This window comes from Ambystoma mexicanum, chromosome 13, assembly GCF_040938575.1.
Source record: "Ambystoma mexicanum isolate Mex_15411 chromosome 13, UKY_AmexF1_1, whole genome shotgun sequence".
Classification (NCBI taxonomy): domain Eukaryota; kingdom Metazoa; phylum Chordata; class Amphibia; order Caudata; family Ambystomatidae; genus Ambystoma; species Ambystoma mexicanum.
This window is the reverse complement of record NC_090938.1, coordinates 482,106,851-482,129,517: the sequence shown is the minus strand read 5'-3', so window position 1 is coordinate 482,129,517 and position 22,667 is coordinate 482,106,851. Positions and strand designations below refer to the sequence as shown.

At 46.6% G+C, this 22,667-nt stretch overlaps 1 protein-coding gene across 1 annotated transcript in view; it reads left to right on the top strand.

The window, feature by feature from the left end:
* Positions 1–22,667, top strand: part of ACE (angiotensin I converting enzyme) — a 342,068-nt gene that overhangs the window by 135,612 nt on the left and 183,789 nt on the right. Inside the window, 1 exon segment of the mRNA XM_069634130.1 lies at positions 537–680. Within this exon segment, the coding sequence (XP_069490231.1) occupies positions 537–680 (144 nt within the window).

Genomic DNA, 22,667 nt, shown 5'->3' with positions numbered 1-22,667 from the left:
TCGTCACCACCTGCTGCAATGTGTGATTTATATTTTAAAGAGTATTTTCTTCTAAAACTCCAGCAATAGAAAATGTGTCTGTTGTTCATCTCGTGGTCACAATACATTTTTGAAATTGACCTTGGCTTGTCTCAGAAAAAATACATCACTAAACATAGGGTCATTTTGTGGCGAGGGATCAGCTTCCCACGTGCATTTTTATGGCAAAATATTTCTAAAGTGTGTTTATTTTGCAGAAAGAGCCAGAATAACAGCATGACCTAATGTTAATTGTGCTTGTTTAATTTCATGAATCACTTGTGTGTTTACTTCATGTTCAGTAGTTTATATTGTGTATTTTGCAAGCAAATAAACAGGAGTTATAAAACATATTTAGCCCCTACTTTCCATTACATTTTTTAAACATGATCCTCAGGGTGCACCCCATCATCCTTCTTGTGAAGAAAAATACCTTCAATGTGATGTGTTTTTCGCTTGCTGGTGACATGGATAATTGTCGTCTCTTAGTCTTTTTTCTATTTCCTTCCTCTTCTCAGAGCTGACGGACATTATGGCCAACTCACGGAGCTACAAGAAGTTGCTCTATGCTTGGGAGGGCTGGCACAACGTCGTCGGGATCCCCCTGCGGCCCAAGTACGAGACATTTGTGAATCTGAGCAATACGGCCTACAGGCCAGACGGTAAGAGGGTACAGGGGTCGTGTGAAGGGCATGGTGGGTGGCATCGGGGTGGCATCAGGGTGGCAAGCACACAGGGACATCCTGTAAAAGAGGGCTGGCCTATGAGAATCATGGAGATGGCAGCACCTCATACTCGCCATCTTTTGTAGTCAAAGGTGATCTGGGCTGATCCATCACGTGTGCGCTGATAATATAGTCTCAATGGGCCTCATTACATGTTTGGTGGTATCCTGGCGGTGCCACCTTTTCACTGCTGTCAGGTATTCAGTCAGCTTTCCTGCCTCTGACATTATTTTTATTTTTATTTTTATATATTTGCATTTATAAAGCACACAACAGCCCTCAGGCATCGCAGCGCTGTTACAGAAGGCTTACTTAGTTACATAAGTGCTTGCAATGACATACAGTTTGCCTAGCCACATGTTACAGGGCGGCAGCAGCATACCACGCAGAGTGAGTTTAGGTGGCACCAACAAGTTGTCCAGCCTCGTGTTCCAGGGCGGCAGCAGCATATAAATGCATAAAGCAAATATAGGTGGCAGAAACATGTTGCCCGCCCCATCTTGCAGGGCAGCGTCAGCATACAAATGCATAAAGTCAATTTAGGTGGCACAAGCATGTAGGCTAGCCCCAAGTTGCAGTGCGGCAGCAGCACTCAAGTGCATAGAGACAGTTTTGGTAGGTGTGGCTTTGGGGAGAGGGAAAAGAGAGGGGAGGGAAGAGTGGGAAGGGGTGGGGGGTACATGCAGCACAACAGGCGACTATATGGGGGGGAGCTCACATAGTACAACGGACGATCATAGGGTGGGGCAGGGGCACACATAGCACACGGGTGACCATGGGGTGGGGGCTCACTTAATACAACAGGCGAGCATGGGGGGGCTAGGGGCTCACATAGTACAACAGGTGACCATAGGGTGGGGTCTCACATAGCACACGGGGGATCATGGAGTGGGGTGGGGGCTGCAATAATACAACAGGCAACCATAGGGGGGCTCACATAGTACAACAGGCGACCATAGGGTGGGATGGGGGCTCACATAGTACAACAGGCGACCATAGGGTGCAGTGGGGGCTCACATAGCACACATCAACCATGGGGTGGGATGGGGCTCACATAATACAATAGGCGACCATAGGGTGGGGTGGGGGCTCACATAGCACACAGGCGACCATAGGGAGGGATGGGGGCTCACATAATACAACAGATATTGTGTTGCAGGGCGACAACAGTATACAGGTGACCAGTGCATGAGCAGAACACATGAGCATAGGCCGTACAAGTTGACTAGTAAGGGTATACGAGACGTAGTGCGGAAAAGGAACGTGTAGATGCTACTTCGAGACGAAACATGAAGCCATACACGGCGGAGCAGAAACAACTTTCTTACCTCTGGATCATGAGCAATGTTCAGTGATGGTGCGGGAAAATGTAGACCCACATCACACTTGCAGCTTACCATAACTAATAAAACACCCACTGGTGGCTTTTTCCTGAATGTGTGTGCACAACGTAATCACACACCATAGTAATGGACACTCGCATAATCCATTGGTGGAAGATACTGGGAAGCCCTTCCCCCTATTCGGACACTTGCCACCAACAGAAGCCTGCACGATAGATAGCTCAGTGCGGTAGGCGTTTGTATCTGAGGTATGTGTGTCCCCTGGGAGTCACAGGTCTAATTTTTGGCGTGGCCAACTCAGCTTTTCTTCCTTAAAAAAAGTCTGTTTTTGATTTGTATACCAATTATTAATTCAGCAAGAGACTGTTCAGTTTTTCGTGTGTCCTAATTAGAGGTGGACCTATAAAACACCCTTGACTAAATCTGGTGCACAGCACCTTTCCTATAACTCATCAAAAGCAATAAAGGGTGTCATCTATGTATCTGAGTTACACCGCACCCCTTTCCCTCATTTGCCAACTCGCAGCTGCTCGTTCTGTTCCTTAAGGAGTACAATGTATCAGAGAGAGAGGGAGAGAGAGAGAGAGAGAGGGAGAGAGAGGGAGAGAGAGGGGTAAAGAGGTGGCATTGGGGCTAGAGAAATGAGCCCTAGTTTGCAAATGGCCATGGGTAGGAATGCAGGGCAGCCATTTATGTGGCCTTATAAAGCCTACTCCGTAACATGCTCCAAACCTGAGCAATGTTAGCAACACATCCCTAACATGCTCCAAACCTGAGCAATGATAGCAACAGAGCCCTAACATGCTCCAAACCTGAGCAATGATAGCAACAGAGCCCTAACAGGCTCCAAACCTCAGCAATGATAGCAACAGAGCCCTAACATGCTCCAAACCTGAGCAATGATAGCAACAGAGCCCTAACAGGCTCCAAACCTGAGCAATGATAGCAACAGAGCCCTAACATGCTCCAAACCTGAGCAATGATAGCAACAGAGCCCTAACAGGCTCCAAACCTGAGCAATGATAGCAACAGAGCCCTAACATGCTCCAAACCTGAGCAATGATAGCAACAGAGCCCTAACAGGCTACAAACCTGAGCAATGATAGCAACAGAGCCCTAAAGGGCTCCAAACCTGAGCAATGATAGCAACAGAGCCTTAACATACTCTGAAGCCGAGCAATGTTAGCAACAGAGCCCTAACATGCTCCAAACCTGAGCAATGTTAGCAACAGAGCCCTAACATACTCCAAACCTGAGCAATGATAGTAACAGAGCCATAACAGGCTCCAAACCTGAGCAATGATAGCAACAGAGCCCTAACATGCTCCAAACCTGAGCAATGATAGCAACAGAGCCTTAACATACTCTGAAGCCGAGCAATGTTAGCAACAGAGCCCTAACATGCTCCAAACCTGAGCAATGATAGCAACAGAGCCATAGCAACAGAGCCCTAACATGCTCCAAACCTGAGCAATGATAGCAACAGAGCCCTAACAGGCTCCAAACCTGAGCAATGATAGCAACAGAGCCTTAACATACTCTGAAGCCGAGCAATGTTAGCAACAGAGCCCTAACATGCTCCAAACCTGAGCAATGATAGCAACAGAGCCCTAACATGCTCCAAACCTGAGCAATGATAGCAACAGAGCCTTAACATACTCTGAAGCCGAGCAATGTTAGCAACAGAGCCCTAACATGCTCCAAACCTGAGCAATGATAGCAACAGAGCCCTAACAGGCTCCAAACCTGAGCAATGTTAGTAACAGAGCCCTAACAGGCTCCAAACCTGAGCAATGATAGCAACAGAGCCCTAAAGGGCTCCAAACCTGAGCAATGTTAGCAACAGAGCCCTAACATACTCCAAAACTGAGCAATTTTAAGAAGAAAGCTCTAGTATATGCCATAAATGGTTAACAACAAAGTCTTTACTTACTCCAAAATTGAACAATGTTTGTAAAAAAGCCCAGACACACTCCAAATGTGAACAAGGTTAACAACAAAGCCCGAACATACTCCAAAAGTGAGAAAGGTTTGACATAATGCCCTAACTCATTCCAAAACTGGGCAATGCTTGCAACAGAGTCCTAACTTACTTTAAAACTGAGCAAGGATTTCAACAAGACCCTAGAAGGCTCCAGAGCAAGGTGTGGAACAGAGCCTCAATATACTGCAAAACAGAGCAAGGTGTGGAACAGAGCCTTGGCATACTGCAAAACAGAGCAAGAATTTCAACAGAGCCTTGGCATACTGCAAAATAGAGCAAGAATTTAAACAGAGCCCTAGCATACTCCAAAACTCAGCAAGGTTTTCAACGGAGACTTAACTTTCTCCAAAGCGAAAATAACATATGGACCTTGAAAATCAAAAGAATCTTGCCTTTCCATAAATAACCCAGACTCGGAACCGGCCAATGCAAATGTATTGTAAACAGGAGGCATATTTAACAAAACCAAATACAGTTTTCAGGGAATAACGTGGGGCAACTCACTAAAGCTTCACTGAAACCACATAATCTCTTAGAGAAAACAAGTTACAAGAGATGAAGCCCCATATCGTGAAACTATTGATGCCTTTATTTGATTGTGTTGTAAAACTAATACTCATCTGTGGCTGCGAAGTCTGAAGCTAGCAAAACGAAAAAGTGATGGCTGGAAGGTTTTGAATAAATCATAGCCACAGGCCCAGCTCTGGGCAACCCTCCCGACCATCGTTTTTATCCTGACAAGCCATTACAGAAGGGGAAAAACCATATGCAAATCAGGCTTGGTCCCACCCCCAAAGGGGTAGTCCAGCCCGAACTGCTAGGTCACATCCCTTCTGCAAGAGACCACAAGCATCCCCAGACATGTTTCAGACACCCAAAATAACTTAACACAAAGAGAGACACTAGTCCAACCGAAATCAGGCACTTGCTGTTAGCTAAGCAAAGACTGAAAGACCACAGAAGTGCCCCCAACAATCCATGCTGAAAAGAATTAGAGTGACACCCACTACTGCTTGATATAAAGAAAGAGACCACAATATACTCGCTAGTTTTCAGAAAAATCACCAACTAATGTTTCCAGTTGAAACCCCAACAGACACAACAAATTGAAACAGCAAATCCCCTGGCAGCTGAAGACACTCCCACGTACCAGTGGCAAACTTGTCAGAGAAGCAGCACAAATCGAGAAACACTATTTGAATCTGCCATATAAATAAGCTATGGAGCACTACACGACCCTCTAGAAAATCCAGATACGGACATAAAGAAAATCAAAATGCTACACACTAACAGACAGGGACTACAGCATGGCAGAACATCTGCTCACACTGAAGAACCCCAGACATACGCAACGGATGTTCAAGTTAAAGACCAGACATCCAAGGGGGAGGGGGCTGACAAAGGGTGCCCCAGAGAGACCTGGACACCGAAGCAAGGATGGGTGTCTCTACATTGTGACCTGCACCACCTCCCACCCTGAGAAAACGAGATTAGGTAACTACTAGACAGGATCTACTGGCTAGCAGAACATATGCTCACAGAGAAGAACCCCAGACAAAGGCAACTACTGATCAAGTAAAAGACCAGAGATCAAGAGGGGTGGGATGACAGAGGGTGCCCCAGACAGACCTGGACACCAGAGCATGGCTGGATGTGCCCTCAGTGTGACCGTTATCCTCCCATGCCTTGAAAAAGAAAATATAAGTGAAATATTTCAAGGATGGATCCTGGGACTTCAGGTAAGTACGACACGGAGCAGGAACACCAGGATACAGGTAAGTAGAGAAGGACACTTCTTTATTTAATGTTACAGGATTCAGTTATAAAGTTAGGCAGGAGCGTGCAGGCCATACATCCATTAGGTTCAAGATCCTATCCTGAAGTCCAGTACAAATGACTTCACTGGAATCTGGGGCTTCCCAGATTCTGCAAACCAATGCACTTTCAATTGTATACAGATCAGGGAGTTCGGGTGCTACACATCTCCCTTCCATACACAATGGTGAGTCATTACAATAGTACAACTTAGAATCACTACAATAGTACAACTCAGAATGCTACACACCTCCATTCCTGACTCAAGGGGGAGTCATTACAATAGTACAACTTAGAATCACTACAATAGTACAACTCAGAATGCTACACACCTCCATTCCTGACTCAAGGGTGAGCCATTACAGTAGTACAACTTAGAATCACGACAATAGTACAACTCTGAATGCTACACACCTCCCTTCTTATCATAGAGAGTGAAAGATCATGTCACACTTCAGACCACAGAAACATCCAAAACCACCAGTTGCTTATCAGACATCTTCCACAAATAAAAGTACCAACTGTGCGATTGAAATGTGTGTCTACGTCCTTCATTATCTGCACTAAGTCACACTATGTGTGCACTGCCATCAATACCAAAAGCACTGCAGGGTAAACCCTCATTTTTTTTTTTTTTTTTTTTTATTGAAACATCAGTCAAAATATGTCGCAGTATAATACCGTGACATCAGACTTTTATTACAACCAAATTTCATCACAAATTCATTTAATGTGGTTTCCATTAAGGTTCATCCTTCTATATTCTCTAAATCAAGTGCGTCTATAAAGTTGACTATCGCACAACAAAGATTTACGCCATTCCCGGCCATTGCCTGCGACCACCAATCCCTTGCTTCTGGGTCCGCTGGGCGATAATTGCCTAAGTGTAAGGATCGTTTTGTTGTGAGCGACGTGCATTTGGTTATCAGGTGTTCGATAGTTTCAGCATCGTTCATACAAAAACGACATCTGTCGTTGTTTACTTTATTTGAGTGACGACGCCATAATGCTGCTTTTGTATTGATTGCATTTAGCCGAATTCGTAAAAACTGTCCAGTACAACGGACTTCATCGGAATCTGGGGCATCCCAGATTCCGCATTCCAATGCACCTTCAATTGTATACAGATGCAGGGAGTCAGGGTGCTACACATCTCCCTTCTTTACACAATGGTGAATCATTACAATAGTACAACTTGGAACCATTATGATAGTACAACTCAAAATGCTACGATAAGGCACAACTAGACAAGAACTACCACCTCACACAACATCTGCTCACAATGAAGAACCACAGGCAGAGGCAACCGATGATCAAGTAAAAGACCATAGATCAGACAGCGGGTCTGACGAGGGTGCCCTAGACAGAGTTGGCACCAGAGCAAGGCTGGGTGTGTCCACATTGTGGCCTGCTCCTTCCCCACCCTCAGAACAAAACGAGATACAGTACCTACCAGACAGGAACTGCCACCTAGCAGAACATTTGCTCTCAGAGAGCAACCCTAGACACAGGAAGTAGATGATTAATTAAAAGACCAGAGATCACAGCTGGAAGCTAGCCGAGGGTGCCTCAAACAGACCTGGCTACGGTAACATTGCGACCTGAACCCCTCCCACCCTCAGAAAACGAGATATGGTGGGGGCGCTGTTGCGCTCAATGGAAGAGGCAGCTTGAGTGCTGAGCTCCGGACTGGGACATTCTTTTTGGTAAAAATATCCTTCTCCATGCAACGAATCCCCCTTTTCTTCACTGTAACTTGTGACGGGACCCATGTGGAGCATTCTTGTCGACTAGCAGTAGCCGGGATCCTGTGAATCCAGAGTTACTGCTGCAACAGAAATCAGCGCTGAACGTGCCTGACTCCCTGACTCACCCCGTGCGGCGGCTCCGGCGGCCACAGCCTGTCTGCCTGCTGTGTGCCACAGCACCGCGGGCCTGCCGGGGGGGGGGCATTGCTTCCCTGATTGCGCGCCCAGCAGCCATCTCAGGGCCGGGTGTGCCTCGTAGACCCCCCATGCTGAGCAGGATTTAGGGGTTGTAGGCTGCTGCGAGGATCAGCCCGACATCTGCTGGGCCCCCAAACCTGCCTAGAACAAGATCCCACCCATCACAGATACCCCACCAGGAGGGCATCCCGAGGAGTGGAGGTGTAGGGTGGGTGCTGCGGCGCCCCTGTCGAGTCCGTACCGGTGCACTGGACTCTGGACCCCCCCGCTGACGCGGATCGCGGCTCTATACATTGTGGGACCGAAGGCACGGTAGAAGACCTGGTGGGGTAGGGAGGCCCTGGTGAGTTGTGCCTGCGCCGTGGCGGCGCCCATACCAGCTGCTCTGGAGGCCCTTTGATCCCACGCATGCTTATTAACGTGGTGAGGACGCTCAACAGCAATAGTGGTTAAGGGTGGCAGAAGAAACCACGTACTCCAGCATTCTACTGGGAATAATGGCAGAGCCCGTCGGGCCAACTCTGCATAACAGCGGAGGGTGGCTCCCCTCCCAGATATCCACTGACACTGGTGCCTGGCTCCCCCGAAAGGCAGGACTCTGGACACCTACCACACGATAAGCATTCCATCCTATTTGTACAGACTTATACTAGCCCCAGAACCCACGCCGCACTTGTTTTGCCCTGGGACACCACAGTGGAGGGGCAACTCTGTAGGAGAACTCCCCCTGAGTGGCTCCCTGCCACCATCACCACAGGCATAGATTGCCAGAACTTGGAGTGCTAGCAACTGGAGCGAGATCACAACTGGAAGGGTGGTGACATAACCGCCTCTGGGATACATTTGCAAGCTCCAAATCGTGTCCGGAACATAATTTTCCAGGGTAGAGTCCAACACAGCTCTGAAGGAGATCCAAGCAACTCGCTCTAGGACAATCTGCGACGCTCTTTGTTTTAGTTGGACTCCGGCCCTTTTAAGCGCCCACGCTTACCCACATATCCAGAACCCCCTTAGTGGACACCATGACCAAAGGAGCGGGCACAGGGAAAAAACTAAGCTCCTTAAATGTGTTCACAAAAACGCCAGCTAAACCAGCGGCGGAAGCACCAGAGGATACACCCACTACGTCAGCCCACCAACCCATGAGGACTCGCAGATGATGCTGGAGTATATCCGCGAGGGGTTCACCACTTTGCACACCAAACTCGATGACATGAACGGCACCATCTCATCCATAAAAACGCACATCGAGAAGACTGATGGTCGGGTGGCCGAGATTGAAACGAGGGTGGGTGCAGCTGAGGGTGACCTGGGCTCTCTGCGGGCTATGGTCTCCTCGCTCTCCAGTCGAGAACTAGCAGTGGAAAAAAAGAATGATGATCTTGAATCCCGCTCAAGACGTAATAACCTGCGCATAGTCGGAGTACCTGTAGACATTATCATGGAACCCATGGAAGACTATGTGGAACGCCTTCTTCTAACACTCCTGGAGTCACCGAAACTGTCCCCACAATTTGCAGTGGAAAGAGCCCATCGAACCTTAACCGCAAAACCCAGACCTGGTGCTCCTCCACGTCCAATCATCGCCAGAATCTTACATTTTCGGGATTGTGATGCTCTTCTGAAAGTGGCTAGCATCAAAGGGGAGCTGCTTCTTGGTTCAGCAAGGATCCATATTTACCTGGATTTCTCTTTGGCAGTGCGACAGGAGTGTAAAACCTTTTTGGCAGTTAAAAAGAGACTCTGAGATTCAGGGGTCAAATACTCCATGCTATTCCCTGCCAAACTGAGAATTGAACACTCCAACCAAACATTGTTCTTTACAATCCCAGAGGAGGCTTCACAATTCATTGATGAACATTTCCCAGACTGATCTCCCGCCCCGTTGAGGTGGTGGCGACTGTTGTTCCATTTCTTGTTAATTAAGCTTTTGCCTGGTTATAGTCCCATATACGTCCGAGTACATAAAATGTTGTTCCGTTTCATGAGAATACATTACTTGTTAGACTTGTTTTCTCCATGGTTCTGCCATACCTCGATCCATATGCTCCTTCCTAGTCGCACTGGTTAACTTCTCTTAAGACTGCAATCATCCTTATATACCACCCCCAGTCCAGAGTATTACCGCCAGGCCAGCTAACAGGCCCCCAGGCGTTGATGCCGTTGATCTGGTTGTTGTTATGGTTATACAGGGTTGTCATTCCTCTGTTTGGGGGAGGGAAGTGGATGGGGGGAGTTGGGAGTTATGTTAAAAAAGGCTTGACGACCACGAGTGATGCCACGCATGTTACAGGATTGTGTTATGGCAGGCCAGGGTGGCAGGGGGCCCGCTTCAGTTAGAGCGGCATTGTCTGCCACGCCGCCGTGAATTAGAATTTGTCCAACATCTTCATTTAAATGGCGGATAATGACCTAATGTTCATGAGCTGGAATGTGCGGGGTCTAGGCAACCATAAAAAGATGCAGCAGATACAACTTCACGGCGAATGTCGCCGCATCAAAATCCTATGCTTGCAGGATACCCTGCCTGCTCTGAACAGTGTGAGAAGTTTGCTAAACAATGGAGGCCCCAGAGGTACTATATCAATTACTCCACGCAGCGTCCAGGTGTGATTACTTTGATGCACAGAAGCCTTAAATTCAAGTGCACTCACGCACGGGTGGACCCACATGGAAGGTATGTGTTGACCCTAGGTACCCTACAAAACAAAGAGGTGGCCATACAAAATATTTATGGTCCGCATATTGATGTCTCTGACTTTTACCTGCACATGGCCTCTCTGTTGGGAAGTTTCCCCCTGGTCCAGATCCTGTGGGAGGTGATTTTAATACAATATTGGTAGCTTATTCTATCGTTACAACGCTCCCTCGGTTATCGATTGTAGATGCATGGCAGCTCTTGTACCCCGACTCGCGAACATACTCCTACTATTCCATGGTCAAGTGGCACAGCGAGGAGAGCGCTCGCTTTGACATCCGTGCACAGCTTGCTAACGCAGGTTCGAATCCCGGCAGGGCCAAACTCAGCATTCCATCCTTCCGAGGTCGATAAATAAGCACCACACACCGTGGGTAATAATAAGCAGCGCTCAGATACCTGAGGGTTCGTAGCACTATATAAATGCCAAATTATTATTATCGTGGGAATACCTATGGCAAGTCCTAGAGAAATGCAAGTTTGAACCCAACTTTCGATCCTGGGTTAAGCTGCTCTATACAAGTCCATCAGCTAGTGCTCCTCCCCGTTCCAGATAGCCAGAGGGATGCGACAGGGCTGCCCCTTCTCCCCGCTAATATTTGCTATAGCCATGCAACCCTTTGCTGACATGATGCATCAGTCACATGCTCATAGGGCCTTACGAACGGCGGGTCAGTCTGACATCGTCTCCCTATATGCTGACGATGCCCTGCTTTACATCCGCTCCCCAGATACCAACCTGGCCCCGATTCTGGAAGATGTGGTCCGTTTTGGACACATATCCGGACTGAAAGTGAACTGCTCTAAATCCGTCCTTTTCCCGCTCACTGATCTCATGCAACCCCCTTCTGACCTTATGGGGTTCACGTGGTCCCAGTCCAAATTCACTTACCTTGGGGTGGTGGTTTCCTGTTGTGTCGAGACGCTGGGTGAGGATAATTACCTGAATTATCTTACAAACTTGAATGCTAAAACCGCGAGCTGGACCAGACTCCCTATCTCCCTAGCAGGCCGCATAGGAATACTTAAAATGGTTGTACTACCCAAACCCCTTTATCAATTCACCAACCTGCCCCTCTAACCAGGTGATGATTTTTTCCAGACGCTGCTCCAGACAACTAATACTTTTTTGTGGCACTCCGGTGCAGTCCGACTTAAATTAACAACATTGACCGCCCCTATGGAGTGTGGTGGATTCTGTGCCCCGGACTTCCCTAGGTACTGGATGGTAGCTCAATCCCAATTTGCTTCCCACTGGTTTAACTCCACAGACCCTCCCCCTCATGTTTGGTTGGAGAAACTAACAGTCAGTGATCGAGAGATTTGTTCCCTCATTCTCAAACCCGCTCTGGCTGACATCGGTTCAGCGGATCCATTTGCCAATACATCCCTGGCCCTTGCAAAAATTTGGAAATTGCTAGACACACCATACCCCTTTCACGGAGACCTTCCGCTTTGGAACTTCCTCCCAGAGGTCCCGCGCTTCCCACACTCCATCGTTTCCCGATGGGCCGATGCAGGCTTTATGGCGCTCTGTGATGTCTTTGCACAGGGTAACTTTATTGAGTGGTCAGATCTCCCACTCTCCCTTAGACGAAGACCATCGGCATGGCTGCAATACTCCTCCCTCCGGAAAAGCTTCAAAACTAAATACCCCAACTTTCCCTTAATGCCAACTGATGAGCCCATGCTTGCAGAGCTGTGCTTTTCGGACTCCTCTAGGGGGAAGGTGTCTAGGCTTTATACCCTGCTACAAACTAGGGCGGCCCCCTCATTCACTGTGCTGAAACGCAGATGGGAAGAAGATCTTGGGGCAGAAATGACTGATGAACGTTGGTCCCGTATGTGTGCACGCACCCATAATGTATCCTTCAACTCTAGCTTTAAATTAATACAACTCACGGTGTTGCACAGATACCATCATACCGCGACCAGATTACAGCATATGTTCAGCAAGCTCCCCTCCTGTTGCCCTAGATGTGGCTCCGATCAGGCTACATATATCCATATGATTTGGTCCTGCCCGCAATTAACACAATTCTGGACGGAAATATGCTCCACATTGTCTACTATTCTAGACCACACTATAGACCCATCCCCACTACGATGCCTATTCCATGACCTGCCCCATTTGGGTCGTGACTCGAGGAGGCTTGCTGGCCTGTGCATGCTGCTCACTGTGCGCTGCATAATGATGAACTGGCTCCGGCCTAGAGCACCCACATACGCGCAGTGGCTCAGGGCGGTCACATGGGCGTCAGATACTGAAGAAGCCTGGTAGGCGTTGCAACATTCACACTCGAGGCCAAGGGATATCTGGCGGACGTTCCGCAGCTATATGTCTGCCATGAACTCAGACACGGACACAGAGGCTTCTGACCCCGCCCCCCTCTCTCCTGCGACCACCACTTGAGGGGAGACTCTTTAATCCTCTATCTGTGATATAGCCTGGACGCTGACTCTCTAATGTATAAGAAATGTTTTACTATATACCAGAATGGACTTTTCATTACGTAAGATTGTATCCTGCTGGCATGCTGTGTATGTCGCTCGCTGTTTGAGTGTTGTCAAGTCAAGTACATAAAGGTTTAAAAAAAAAATGAAAACGAGATAAGGTAACTACCAGACAGGAACTGCCACCTAGCAGACCATTTGCTCACAGAGAAGAACCCCAGGCACAGGCAACTGATGATCAAATAAAAGACCAGATATCAAAGGAGGAAGCTGGCAGAGGGCGCCCCAGACAGAGCTGGATACCAGATCAGGGCTGGATGTGTCATCATTGTGACCCACTTCCTTCCCACGCCCAGAAAAAGAAGAGATAAGGCACTAAGAGAGCCAAACTACCACCCAGCAGAACATCGGCTCACAAAGAAGAACCCCAGGCACAGGCAATTGATGATCAAGAAAGACCAGGGATCACAGTGAGGGGTTAGGGGGCTGACAAGGGTGCCCCAGACAGACTAGGATAGCAGAGTAAGGCTCAGTGTGTGATCATTGTGACTTGCTCCCCCCACCCCTCGACCCCGAGAAAATAAGATAAGGCAACTATGAGAATAAAACGGAACTCAAAGGATCTCATATTGAGCATGGTGTGATTGTAGAAATGCTGGGTATCACAAGTACCGTTAAAATACCACCTTATCATGAGTTGGCATTGCATGATTCTTTTAGTTACTGTATTTCTTGGTTTGGAAACAGAAACATATATAAAAGACACATAAGGGGTAATTTTCAATAAAATACAAATTGGATGCAGGGGGGTGCCACTGTTTCCACTTTTTCAAAAGTGGGCTGGGCCTTGCCTAGCATTAGTGGGATTTGGTATTGTGCTATTCAGCACTTACTTAATGGAATGCAGATGACTGTTCCGATGCAAAAAAGAAAAAATGCACTTCTGCCAATTAAGTTTGTTAATCCCATGGGGTCAGCGACACATACGTAGATCTCTGGCGATCTGTGTGCAAGCTTCATGCTTATGTTTGAATTCTGGTACAGCCTTCTCATCCTTGTGCAATCGATAAACTGAGTACAATTTCCTTGGGTATTAGTAGCATCTGTTAAGACCAAGAAGGTGGCTGGTTAAGTCTCTCTCCCTACTTTCAACACACCATAGGAGACCAAAAGCCCCAGAATCAACACGACTTGTTCCATCACCCGAGCCCCCAAGTATCCGCCATTCTTTCTCATGCCGTCCTGTATATTCCGCAGGCAATGGACTGCCGATTCTATTTAGTGTCTTGTCAATGGAAGGCCTGAGCGACTTGGTTCCTCTGCAAAGGGAGGGAGCTGTCCCTGGTCCTGAACTATCTGAAGTAGTGCAGCCGAACCCAAGCCAAATAATGTTGCCAACATGTCCAGTTTTGTATAAAGCACTGAATGCCTGGGTGTAAACCTATATCAAATAACACATCCCTTTTCAGACAGGGTGCTGCTATGGGGTGTGTGCCTAGGGTCACACAGTTTGTGGAAAGAGTCGAAGCTGGCAGTGCTTTAATTAGTATTCGATATGGAGAGGGAGGGATCTGGAAAGAGGTGTGGTCAAATTGCGCCGGGTGTATCCTAAAGGAGGGGCTGATGGCTTAGGTGAGGGCCACCTGCCCCAAACAAACAATACATCGTAAGGGTTCTGTAAACATGTATTTGGGGCCACTCAGCATCATCTAAGGTGATCTTGTCTGCATGCTGTGAATAAAACTCACTTTGGTCCAGTTCCTAAACAAGCTGATCTCTGTAAATAAACCCCTTTCTCACTTGGGGTATTCACAATTTAATCAGTAAGTCAATCACCTTCATTCTGTCAATAAATGACTCAGGCAGGGGGTGCTTAATAGCTTTTCTTATGTGCTCATTTAGGGTTTAAACTCCGCAGCTGTCTGCCTGTCCTGTGATAATCGAATGCATTAATCCCCTCCGAGGAAAGGCTAAAATGATGTACATGGTTCCCAGGAAGGCACCAAGGACAGACATCAGGGTGTTAACTTATCCCTGACATGTTTTATCCTGCTGTTAGCTCTTTGGTGTGGGGCAGGGAATATGGTTGGTGAATAATTAAGTTGAAGGTGGGGCTCATGTTATGCACCCTCAATGATAACCTCAGGGAAATCACCCATGGGATTTTACATAAGGAAGCATCTCCATTACAATTTGGTCATCACACATTAATGTGGGGAGAGGTGTGGGTGACCCCCGGGAGTAGCCATGCATCTTCAGTCGGCCCTGAAATCACACCTGAGAGCACCGATGGGAAAATGGAAGAAGACAAATAGCACCAATGAAAGCAACTTGCTGCTTTGCATAGCATCAAAGAAAATGTTGTGAACATAACAAACATACATTTTTATATATGCCATATCTGTGACAGTGATTCAGACCTGCAACTATTCTGATCATCTAATTCATATATCACCTTCCTGCTCATGTAATTTATGAATGTAAAACAATAAATATTTCCTGCCTTCGTAACAGTGGGAGGCTGAGTTGTTCTTACTAGGCATTTAATGGAAATAGAAAAAAATAAAATTCACACTCACACACAAGTACAGACACATGCAGTGCTCAATGTGAATCCTTGAGCGGCATAAGAAATGTCAGATGGATTAAAGTGCAAAGTGAAGGTATATTTTATGAAAGATGGCTTCAATACAGATAAAAGACCTAGGTATTCTCCTTTCCTCTGACTACACAAAATATAACAGCCCTCATTCCTTCATGGTCATGAAAAAACAAAGGGACTCCATCAGTATTCGATATATATAGTTAACATCTCATTGATTGAGTAGTTTTAAAAACATTCACGGTTTGGTTCCCTGGATTGCATTTAAACAGTTCATTTCTCCTAATTCCTTAGTGTGATATGGGTATCGCAATACATCAGGGTTGTTTCATCAATCTTGAAGGAGTAAATCCTTTATATTAGGAAATTCCTAAGAACACTTTTGGTGGAATTTTCTGGATTGTCGACAATAGGTCAACATCAGTGGACGTTTCAACATTCAGTGATTCTACGCCTTCCTCAGGACGCGGGTCATAGTTAAACTGGGTAGCCCGCCAACATTAAATGACAGTACCAAGGAGTCAGAAAATGACTAAATAAGTCAAAAGTAGGTGGGGTGCCCTGAAAAAGGGGGTTTGCTCACCCTTAAATATTGGTCACGCGGATGAGGGCATGGAGTATCCCCAGTTTTAAATAAATGTGTGAAATTGCAAGGAGGGGGGTATGCACAAGAAGTTCCACATCTCTATGAAAACTCATCAGTTAATTAACATATGTGTGCAGGCTGAGAATGCTTTCCTTAGTTTCACTGTCCAGGGACACAATAACACGTTTTTGGCAAGTCCTTAAGTGGCTCACGGGGCAAGACTTACCATCCAGCAAAGCGGCACATTGGAGGGCTTTGCCTTACCCAGTTATTGTTTTTCCAAAGTGAGTAGCACGTAAGAGCGATTAGGACGCGTATACTGGCCGCCATTTTGTAAGCATTTAAATATATACAGAATTGATGACGTCATCCCGTTATATAAACAACGTGAGTTTTGAAGATGTAAGCAGAAGCTGTAATGCTTCTGTATAGTGGCTACACAATGGGCACATCGCTTACAACATGGACATTGTAAAGAATAAAACAATAAGAGAGATTCCTAATGGCACATTGATCAGTAGGTCCCTAAGAGAGCAGCGCTCTAGGTATGAAATTCCTAATGACTATAGCATACTCAAACAAAGGACCCATCAATTACTGGGAAGCCCATTGAACTAATTAAGGGCTGGTGTAGTGAAAACAAAGACCTTTTGGGTGTTTGGTGTAGAAAAGAGCTCATTTAGGCCCCCTCTGTTAGTTCTCATTCTGGATATCCAACACGCTTCTTTGAGGAGACTGCTGCTCTACAACTCGTCTGACCCCGTAACCATAGGCACGATCCACCACAGCATGTCCTCAGCTGTGTGATTTATTTCTGTATAGTGTTGGACCAATGGTCCAGTGAGAGTTTTGCATCTAATCCTCGATCAGTGTTCTGCTATACGTACATGTGCTCTGCAAGACTTTTGGCTAATGTAGACCACAGGGGGATTTCATGAGGTACATGACTTAGGTGGTTTTACAATGCTTATTGGGTTAATGTTCCAGTCTTGTTTGCATTCTTTGAATGGGGTAATCTTTTTAATGAATATGCAGGCCGAACCGCCTCCACAGAAGAAGGGGCCCAATATGGGCCCTAACAGCCATGGATTCTGATTTCTATTTACATGCTAAGTTCCCGAATGAACAAGTAGGTCCTTAAGGTTTTTTTTATCCTTTGAAAGCAAACAAACAGAGGGGTGGTTTCCTCTGGGAGTTTCAATTGCACCAAAGGCCAATATTTCTTAATGGTACGTATAATGCCATGGGTGTTGGGGCAGAAGGTAGAGGCACAAGCCATGGGGTTAGCTTGGTTGTTACCCGTATCCGTAACTTGTGGGAATGTTTCACTAGGGGTGAATCTGGCTTGTTTCTTGGAATGACGGAGTCATTTCTTAACCTCTATTAACAAGTCGGTCACTAAGTATTGAAGCCTGTTGGTAAACATCCTGGAAAGAGGTACAAATCGACTTATTCTCAGGGATTGTGCATACGGGAGATTGCCCAATAGATTCCTTGGATGATACCTTTCCTGGTGTAGCAGGGGGTTTCTGTCAGATGGTGCATTGGAATTTAGCACCTTGAACTCATATAAAAAGATCTGAGAAATGTATTTGGGACGAGCCACGATCTTTTTATTCCAAAGGTTGATCCATTCTACAAAACGGTAGAGTTACAATTCATTGCCGTGCCAAATTATAATCACGTCGTCTACATATCTTTTCCAATAAATTCTCACCTTGTCAATAAAGGCGTTCCGAAGTGGGAAAATATATTTCTCTTGAAACTCGCCTTGAATAAAATCGCTACACTTTGGGGCGAAGGCAGCGCTCATGGCTGTGCCACTAACTTGTAGATAGTGATCGTCCTTACACCCAAAATAGTTTTTTTTCTGGGGCTAATGTCATCAATTCATTTACAAATTTGCTAGGCATGATGTCATATAGATCTATATCTAAAATAGACTGTCTAATACAGTCATCGTCTTGTTCTGGGGTATATTTGTGTACAGTGACTGTATATCCAAGGTGACTAAGATCTCCAGATTTTGATTTAATGGGATGTCCTTAAATGTATCAATCACTTACATGGTGTCCCTTAAATAGGTACGAGGTGTTTGACTGTGTGGTTTTATGAAGTGTTCTAAAAACTTGGCCCAGGGTTCCAAAACGGAACCACATCCTGCCACAATAGGTCTCCCTGGAGTGTTTGTAAGGTGTTTATGAATCTTTGGTAAGGCATCAAATTAGCTTCTTTAAGGTTAATTATGCTACGGAATTCAAACTCTTACCTTGACAGCCAGATCTTAGCAAAGGCAAAGAATGTTATGTCATATATGAGAGTTTGTATTGCCTTTGCAGGGTCATAGACGAGTTTTATATAGTTATGCTCCACGTTCAAAAGGTCAAAGGCCATTAGTTCATAGCTTGTTGTGGACATTGAAACAATAACCCCCCCCGCCCACCCCCACCCTTTATCAACCGGTTTAATGGTGTGGGTATTGTCTTCTTTATTTAATTCATGAAAGCACTCTACGAGAAAAGTCACGCAAAATACAAGTTAAACATGCAGTTTTGGAGAGAGTTAGCCTTTGAGAGTCAGGTGCTGGCTGCCCTGCGTGTATTTCTTTCACTGCGTCTTGGGTTCATCTCTCGCTATCGCGAGTCACCTCGACATGCCCACAGGCTCTTGACAGGTATAATCTCACTGGGGGCTTACTTGTGGAAGACTGAGGGAAACCTGGCTGAAGGACACATTTTTGGAGACAGCCGTGCCTCTGTCCCAAGTACATTGCATGAGAATAGTAATAAAAAGTTGGTGACTATTCAATTGCTAGCCGAGATGACTAGTATCAAACTTTATAGTCAGGACCGAAGGCAGCCTCAGCATTCCCATGCAGCTTACTCCTCCGGAAACACATTTCATGTGAATCCTGTTCCGGATCATCCCCTTCTAGTGGAGTGATTCCCTGTTCCCTCGGCCCCCCATCGCTTTATTCTCTTACACCGTGTCTTCCGCCTTCTGACCCAGGCGTGTTCCCAGGTCGTCATAGGTTATAGGTCTCCCACCAATCACCTTTCAGATGTGCTGGCTACAATACCATCAGCCCCAGTCAGCAGAGTCAGTGTGGAGGCATCATGGGAGTCATAGGCCGAAACATCTGGAGGGTGATGGGTTGGCTAACCCTTGCCTGGGTATTCAACAGCCAGCCACCCTTTGGAACTGGTTCACTTTATTCAACAGGGTAATACTCTGGATGAATCGATATTTTGGATTTCGGAATTCGGCCTTGGGAATCCCCCTGCAGCATTGTGATCTTAGACAGCTGTGCCATTGCCTTTGCTAAAGTAGTGGTTCCTCGGCCTGCAACATCTCGGGCATTAACACATCACACATGCCCATATACTGGCTTCCGAGGCCAGGGGGAGAAGATGCTGGAATTGATGCGGCCTTTTTCTTCACAGATCCAGACCTGGGGCGAGCTTTAAGTCCAGCGTCCTTGATCCTGCTCACTTTGTATACAACTTGCTAAGCGAGCTTGCCCCCTTATGTTCTGTACTGCAAGCACCCCTACAAGTTGGTGGCGTGGGTTTAAATGCATACTGGGGTTTGCAACTAAACCGTCCAGTCACGTCTCTTTTCTGCAGGGATCCCGACTGAATGATGTATAGATGTGCCTGTGATATGTTACTGACCAGCTGCAGATGATGGTGTGCCCCTGATATGCTGATGATGGGGTCACGTGATATACTAATGATGGTGTTCCCATGATATGCCAGGAGGATAGCTCAGGGACAATGCGCTCGCTTAGGAAGCAAGACGACGCCGAGCAACACACGTTTGATCCCCAGATCCGCGCTTAGAAACCTCTGGATATTAAGCTTGCTATAAATAACCAATTACAATTATAATTACAATTTGCTGATGAGGGTGTGCCCCTGATATGTTGGTGGTGGAGTTCCCATGATATGCTGATGATGGTGTCTCGTGATATGCTGATGATGGTGTCTCATGATATGCTGATGATGGAGTCTCGTGATATGCTGATGATGGTGTCCCGTGATATGCTGATGATGGTGTCTCTTGATATGCTGATGATGGTGTCCCATGATATGCTGATGATGGTGTCCCGTAATATGCTGATGATGGTGTCTCGTGATATGCTGATGATGGTGTCCCGTGATATGCTGATGATGGTGTCTCGTGATATGCTGGTGGTGGAGTTCCCATGATATGCTGATGATGGTGTCCCATGATATGCTGATGATGGTGTCCCGTGATATGCTGATGATGGTGTCCCATGATATGCTGATGATGGTGTCCCGTGATATGCTGATGATGGTGTCTCGTGATATGCTGGTGGTGGAGTTCCCATGATATGCTGATGATGGTGTCCCATGATATGCTGATGATGGTGTCCCGTGATGTGCTGATGATGGTGTCTCGTGATATGCTGATGATGGTGTCCCGTGATATGCTGATGATGGTGTCTCGTGATATGCTGATGATGGTGTCCCGTGATATGCTGATGATGGTGTCTCATGATATGCTGATGATGGTGTCTCGTGATATGCTGATGATGGTGTCCCGCGATATGCTGATGATGATGGTGTCTCGTGATATGCTGATGACGGTGTCTCATGATATGCTTATGATGGGGTCCCGTGATATGCTGATGATGGTGTCTCATGATATGCTGGTGGTGGAGTTCCCATGATATGCTGATGATGGTGTCCCGTGATATGCTGATGATGGTGTCCCGTGATATGCTGATGATGGTGTCTCGTGATATGCTGATGATGGTGTCTCGTGATATGCTGATGATGGTGTCTCGTGATATGCTGATGATGGTGTCCCGTGATATGCTGATGATGGTGTCTTGTGATATGCTGGTGGTGGAGTTCCCATGATATGCTGATGATGATGTCCCGTGATATGCTGATGATGGTGTCCCGTGATATGCTGATGATGGTGTCCCGTGATATGCTGATGATGGTGTCTCATGATATGCTGATAACGGTGTCTCGTGATATGCTGATGACGGTGTCTCGTGATATGCTGATGATGGGGTCCCGTGATATGCTGATGATGGTGTCTCATGATATGCTGATGATGGTGTCTCGTGATATGCTGATGATGGTGTCCCGCGATATGCTGATGATGATGGTGTCTCGTGATATGCTGATGACGGTGTCTCATGATATGCTTATGATGGGGTCCCGTGATATGCTGATGATGGTGTCTCATGATATGCTGGTGGTGGAGTTCCCATGATATGCTGATGATGGTGTCCCGTGATATGCTGATGATGGTGTCCCGTGATATGCTGATGATGGTGTCTCGTGATATGCTGATGATGGTGTCTCGTGATATGCTGATGATGGTGTCTCGTGATATGCTGATGATGGTGTCCCGTGATATGCTGATGATGGTGTCTTGTGATATGCTGGTGGTGGAGTTCCCATGATATGCTGATGATGATGTCCCGTGATATGCTGATGATGGTGTCCCGTGATATGCTGATGATGGTGTCCCGTGATATGCTGATGATGGTGTCTCATGATATGCTGATGATGGTGTCTCATGATATGCTGATAACGGTGTCTCGTGATATGCTGATGATGGTGTCTCGTGATATGCTGATGACGGTGTCCCGTGATATGCTGATGACGGTGTCCCGTGATATGCTGATGACGGTGTCTCGTGATATGCTGATGACGGTGTCTCATGATATGCTGATGATGGGGTCCCGTGATATGCTGATGACGGTGTCTCGTGATATGCTGAAGACGGTGTCCCGTGATATGCTGATGATGGGGTCCCGTGATATGCTGATGACGGGGTCCTGTGATATGCTGATGATGGTGTCCCGTGAAATGCTGATGATGGTGTCCCGTGATATGCTGATGATGGTGTCCCGTGATATGCTGATGATGGTGTCTCGTGATATGCTGATGATGGTGTCCCGTGATATGCTGATGATGGTGTCCCGTGATATGCTTATGATGGTGTCCCGTGATATGCTGATGATGGTGTCTCATGATATGCTGATGATGGTGTCCTGTGATATGCTTATGATGGTGTCTCGTGATATGCTGATGATGGTGCCCCGTGATATGCTGATGATGGTGTCTCGTGATATGCTGGTGGTGGAGTTCCCATGATATGCTGATGATGGTGTCCCGTGTTATGCTGATGATGGTGTCCCATGATATGCTGATGATGGTGTCTCGTGATATGCTGATGGTGGTGTCTCGTGATATGCTGATGATGGTGTCTCATGATATGCTGATGATGGTGTCCCGTGATATGCTGATGATGGTGTCTTGTGATATGCTGATGATGGTGTCCCATGATATGCTGATGATGGTGTCCCATGATATGCTGATGATGGTGTCCCGTGATATGCTGATGATGGTGTCCCGTGATATGCTGATGATGGTGTCTCATGATATGCTGATGATGGTGTCCCGTGATATGCTGATGATGGTGTCTCGTGATATGCTGGTGGTGGAGT